The 5882-nt window shown below is 44.4% G+C and overlaps 1 protein-coding gene across 1 annotated transcript; it reads left to right on the forward strand.

Moving 5' to 3' along the window:
* Positions 1-1173: 1173 nt before the first annotated feature.
* On the forward strand, positions 1174-2805 carry LOC123429832 (protein REPRESSOR OF SILENCING 3-like). The gene is made up of 3 exons (XM_045113814.1): positions 1174-1363; positions 1557-1790; positions 2269-2805. Exons 1-3 carry the CDS (start codon positions 1265-1267, stop codon positions 2797-2799), a joined length of 864 nt encoding a protein of 287 aa, XP_044969749.1. The 5' UTR covers positions 1174-1264; the 3' UTR covers positions 2800-2805.
* The last annotated feature ends 3077 nt before the right edge of the window (positions 2806-5882 follow it).

Genomic DNA, 5882 nt, shown 5'->3' on the forward strand with positions numbered 1-5882 from the left:
ATAGCAGCGGCAGCATTGTAGCACTAACTTTTGTCCTACGCCGTGATACGATAGACGCGGTAGCCCTGTAGATGCTACCCCAATCCCATATGATAAAGACAACAATAACGTGTCTGTACCCGACACGAGCCGCATCGTTCAGAGCATAAAGAGAAGATCATCTAAAGAGAGCAAGGAAACAACCGAGGCGAGGCCAGAAAAAGGCAACCCCGATAGCTGCTGCTCGGCGACCGGGCGCAACCCCGCCCCAGCGCCTGAAAAGAATCCCCGGACGGCGCGGCCTTTCCCGGCACGAAGCTTCATTCTCCGGCACGGTGCATGCGTTGCACCGGCCGCGGAACTGGAACCATCCAAAGCGAAACGAAAGCGACCCTGGAAGCTCAATCTCGCGAGCGTCGGGGTATGAGACGACACGGGCTGGCCTCGACGTGAACTCTCCTCCTGTGGTCGGTCCCCAACCTGCCGCTTTCGCCCGTCGCGTTGCGCCTGGCCGTTTGCACTTTGCTCTCGGACCGGGGCAAAATTGACGCATTTGAAAAAAAAAATCACGCACCTTATCTTTTTGTATGTCGTCCAATAATCAGACGTCACATTAGGTTTCGAACACCACACAACATAATATCGAACGTCATACAATGTAATCTTTCCTAATAATAAAACGCGGAGCGCTTCTGTCGTCCGTCGTCGGCACTTTTGCATAAAAGCCCTCCTCTTCCGGGTATTCAACCCGTGGTCCTTCTGTAATTGGGAGAAAACGATTCGTTTTAAAAAAAACCTCCCTGAGCAGCGTCACTCCGACGCATCTCGTCGGCTGCGCGGCAGAGTCCGCCCCTCCTCCTCCTCCTCCTACCCCCTACCCGGCTCCCCACTTCTCCTCCTCCCCTCGTCGCACGGATCCGTCGGCGGAGGGGTCACTGGCGCGCCGGCGGCTCGACTTCGAGGGGGATCTACTTTGAACGGGGTCAACGGCCCAGGAGTCACGCCGGACGAGGCGTGACGACGGGCGTTGCGTGCAGCGGGCGTAAGTGAGGCGAGGGACAACGACGCCTCAGATCCACAATCCAAAATCCTCCATATCACTCCAGATCGAGGCAGGTCAGCGAGCGTGCGGCAAGTGGCTCTCTCGCTCGATCCGATCGAGCGTGTCTGCACAAGGTGGCCACGGCGCATGGGCTGGATGCGGGGAACGACGGCAGCATCCGGATCCAGGTGAGTGGTGGTGGGACCGGCGTCTGGGTTCTTCGGAAGGGTTGGGGACGGGTGGATGGGATGGGATCCATTCTTCCGTTTCTCGCGCAGCAGCTTCGCCTACGTCGACTTCCAATGCCCCTCCCACAAGGCCCTGGCCAAGCTCTTCTCCACCGTAAGCATCCACCACCCCATCCAACCAACCATCTTTGTTAATAGTAGCAGATTGGGGCTTGTTGATTCTATCCGTTCGTCCAAATTAGCGCCTTTAGTGGAGATGAACGAGATTTTGGCCCTCCAATAGCTGTTTGTTGTCTGGTTTTGCGGCTGCACAGAGGATTTCTGATACGATGTTGATCTGCGTGTAGTACAATGGGTGCAAATGGAAAGGAGGGAAGCTTAAACTTGAGAAGGCCAAGGAGCACTACCTCGTCCGACTGAAGCGAGAATTGGAGCAGGAAGCCGCGGCGGCGGCGGCAGCTGCTCAAGAAATGCCTGCGAAAGATGATATGGACAAGCAGGAGGAGAAGGAGAAGCGGAAGCTGGAGAAGCATGCTCTGGAAACTTCAAAGGTTAACATCTACTTCCCGAGATTGAGGAAGGTGAGTTGTCTCTTTGTGTTGCATACTTCTTTGGTTTGACTATTTTAGTGAATCTTTCAAATCGTGCATTCTGTAGTTTCTTTAATTCGTGCAAGACTGCAAATAGTTATGACTATGCAAGTAGCAGTATGCCATTCCTCGTGATAATTAATAGCATGATCATGACACCGTACTTGCTTTTTTCATAAGGCTGACCTGATGCCTGAATCATGTTCATTTTAACGGAATATGAGCCAAACTAAGCTGGTGTAATTGCTAAGATCAGATTTTGAATAAGAAATAGCAATTCAGTATGAAGTCATCTTTAGATATTAGGTAAACATCTTGTTTTGTAACTGTGGTTATGACAAAAGAGAGTAGTGTATCATGCTGTATATTGATCAAAATAGCAGTTGTGCATTTCCTACTGAAATGATTATCTAATATGTCAATTATTACATTGACATGTGTTCTCCTAACCAAGGATCTGTTTTTACAGCTGAAACCTTTGCCCTTTAAAGGCAGTGGAAAGCACAAATACAGTTTCAGAAATATTGAAATCCCTTCCTACCCTCATTTCTGCGATTGTGAGGAGCACTGTGGACCTCCTGAGAAAGCCAATGAAGAATATGTTGTTGTTCTTAATCGTGTTGCGTTTCACAAGGAGCGCAACATCATGAATTATGTGATGAGTAAGCTCTTTGAGAAGGAAACTGAGCAAATCAATTCGTCGGAAGTGCAGAAAGGAGATGCTCAGACAGACCCCTCTGATGCTGAGGCAAAACCCTCTAATACTGAGACAGAACCCTCTGATTCCGACAATGATTTGCGAATTAAAGAAACAACAGAAAGTCCTAAAGAAGATTTGGATGATCTCCAAATGGAAGAAACAGATGATCCTTCCGAAGAAGAATTGGATGATGACCTTGTGATCAATATTGCTCCTCGTAAGGCCAATAACTCAGCTGTCCAGTTAAACAGGGCAAACCAAGCAGTGAATAAGGTATGCGTATTGCAGTTACTTGCCTGAATAATTTTCCTGTGATGCACTCATAGTGTTCTTCCTCAACTGTTGGTCGTAAGCCACTTCTCATAAAAGATACAAAAAGTAGTTTATAAAGGGACTCCACAATTTTCTGAATCATGCATGGCAATATCACATCTTTGTATGTCTATGTACCAATTCACTGATTGCAACGATCTTTCCTACAAAAATAAGGCCATTTTAAAAGCATTGTATTTCATTTTACAGATTGCATAGCTTCTTCATGATGATTTTAACATCTGTAATTTTATTCACATTCCACAGATGCAGAATAATCATTAGGCTTTTCATCCCGGGGGAATCAGGGAAGTGCTCCCTATGACGCTGCAAGTTGTTATCATTTCATTTACCCCTTTTGGAGAGAAAAAAAACAAGAGGCACCTTGACTAGGCTTCAAGGATTCCTACGATAGTGTAGTAATGAATCGTATGTATATTCCCTTGTGACATGCACAAATATTTGAGTAGCATGTAACTATTTGTACAACCCCTTGATGTGTGTGAAAAATGCGGTAGAATCTATCACAATGAGTTGATGGCTTGATTTCATCTCTTACAGAAGACAAAAGAAACATCCTGACTGTTTGAATGTTATATGCATTCTCTTAGGTACGGGTCGCTCGGCCGCCGTGAGGAGGAATGAGGAGACATGCCAGCAGACACGAGGACGTACAAGCAACGGCGAACGACAACTTCGGGTGGCGCCGCCCTGGGTTCATCTTCGACGACGTAATGAAGGGGTTGCGGCCACGCAGTAGGTACTTCTAGAAGGTAGTGATATGATGAACTCTGGGTACTCAAACTAATTTTGTGCTAACATTGTGATAGAGAGTTTGATTTTCTGATAAACAGAGATATGATTTCAATTCGAACACAGTTTTACATTTGTGCTTTTAAAAAACTGATGAAACTGTAAGATGGTTTTACTATTATACCGAGCAAAAATTGTTATTTTACCGAAATAGACTTTTTACATGGAAAATGATTTGTTTAAATAGACATGTGATCAGAATATGCTTTGTTTATGTATATTCTGCAACTCTGCATTTAGATTTAGGGTTACTTGGTTAATATTTTTGAAAGAAAAATGTCACTTTAAGAGTATATTATCCAGAACTTCATATCAGCGTGTTGTCGTGTAGGCGGGAAGGCATGAATTCAACAGCGAAAACTTCTATCAGGATGGGGTCCCTCTAGGCGGGAAGGCATGGACCCAACAGCAAGGACATCGATTATGATGGATTGAACCAGACTGCTCGATTACTGAATGACATAATATGGTTATGATGTGGGTTCATGGAGGTACTCTAGCCCCAACAAAACTATGACTCATCCAAGCTTTTCGCTCAGGTTCACTATTCTTCAATCGTAGTGCTGCATATTCCTATTTGAATGATACGTGGTGCATAGAATTAATGATTCAGAAAAAATACTTTTTCTTTGTTACGAACACGTCTGCAACTCTTCGAGATAGAAGATTATCACTAAAAGAGAACAACTATTAGTCTTGGTAGATGAAGTCAGATTGTGTACTGACATTGTGGTAATCTCTGTATCCTATTTCTTCCTGTTATTTGTGTTATTTTCCTTACACAAAATGGTCATGTTTATCTAAAATTTCTTTTATCAATTGCCTCCAAATTAAAAAATCAGGGTAATATATAGAATGTGTATGTTCCATTACCCACAACTGTACTGTTATCTTCTATTGAATAATTGGATTAATAAACTTTCCATAATCTTTTGTTGTAGTTTCTAGAAAAGCAAAGTTTTACCTGCTTATAATGTGTCCCCTTCTCCCGGTAGAGTTAACTACACATGGAGGTTTGAGGAAGAGCTCGTTGGACGAATTTTTCGTCCGGTGCAACGCACGGGCATTTATACTAATGTGATACCTAAGACAAAGACAACACAAAAAAGATCAGATGGATTTATTTTTTCGTGAAGAGTCTATTTTGTGAATTAGTTTCGTTGTTGGGTTAAATTTTTCTATTTTGTCGTGGGACCGGGCCATTTCTTCTGTTTAAATTACGGTGCCACACCCGGACGTAGAGGCGATCGCATCAACGCGCGATGAGACCGATGATGGACGGATGGCAACTTATGTTAACGTCAGTCACCGCGAAAAAACAACTGCTCCGTATGGGACGTCAGGTTGGAGCATACAGAAATCCTTGCCGAGTAGACAACGCGTTCACGTTATGGCAAATCTGGTTAAATCGGCGGAGACCGTGTATCTTCGCAGCATCTTGCTTCTTTGTCTTGATCTGCTGATGGTTACGTTGTGCTGCTGGGAAAAGATGTTTCCGTCCAGCGGTGAGCGACAGGTAAAAATCGAGTTAGTAATACTTCTTTAATCCAAGGGAGGAGCTGTCGTGCTTTCGGGGTGCCACGCATCGGCCGTAAAACCTCAGGTGGAATGGAAGGCGTTTACTGAAGTAGTAGCACTTCTGGTCAAAATAGACGTGTACTTCTGTCAAGCTAACCGACCATCTGGATTTAGCCCAGACATATTGAAAAGGCTGATCAAGTGGGATTTTTAGGTGTGGCAAATCTGAGATTTTCATGGCAATTCATATTGGCACGATGATGACAAATTTAGCTTGATCATGCTCGCCAACTAAATTGCCATCCTCGACAAACATAATATACCATGAAGATGTCTGATTTGCCATGCCTAGAAGTCACACATTCAATACATATTTGGTTCTTTTTTAATTGAGGGAGGGGATGCGAGTTTGTTGACTCATGGGATAAGGACATGGTAATTGGTTAATTCACGAGTCCATGCAAGTGTATCAATAACACATCGTGTAAGTAGCAAGAAGGCGCAGGACTTTGGGCGAGGATGAGCGAAAGGGATTAACATGATCATCCCCAGGAGTTAAGCTTTTGTGTTCGTTGGACCGAGCACCTAGTGTTCTGCTCTAGGATTGTCGAGGGCGCTTATCTGTGTATGTGTCCCACAATGTTATCCCTGTAGCACTTCCAACTCCTTTTATCACTATGAGTATTCGAAAAAAAACATTTTTATATATCTTTGACAATTTGTATTAGTTTTTTTTTAAA

This window comes from Hordeum vulgare, chromosome 2H, assembly GCF_904849725.1.
Source record: "Hordeum vulgare subsp. vulgare chromosome 2H, MorexV3_pseudomolecules_assembly, whole genome shotgun sequence".
In the NCBI taxonomy this organism is placed as follows: Eukaryota; Viridiplantae; Streptophyta; class Magnoliopsida; order Poales; family Poaceae; genus Hordeum; species Hordeum vulgare.

Coding starts and splice junctions, on each gene's coding strand:
- LOC123429832 (XM_045113814.1), top strand. CDS start 1,265: ATGGGATGGGATCCATTCTTCCGTTTCTCGCGCAGCAGCTTCGCCTAC. Junction 1,364..1,556: donor TGGCCAAGCTCTTCTCCACC/GTAAGCATCCAC, acceptor ATCTGCGTGTAG/TACAATGGGTGCAAATGGAA. Junction 1,791..2,268: donor ACTTCCCGAGATTGAGGAAG/GTGAGTTGTCTC, acceptor CTGTTTTTACAG/CTGAAACCTTTGCCCTTTAA.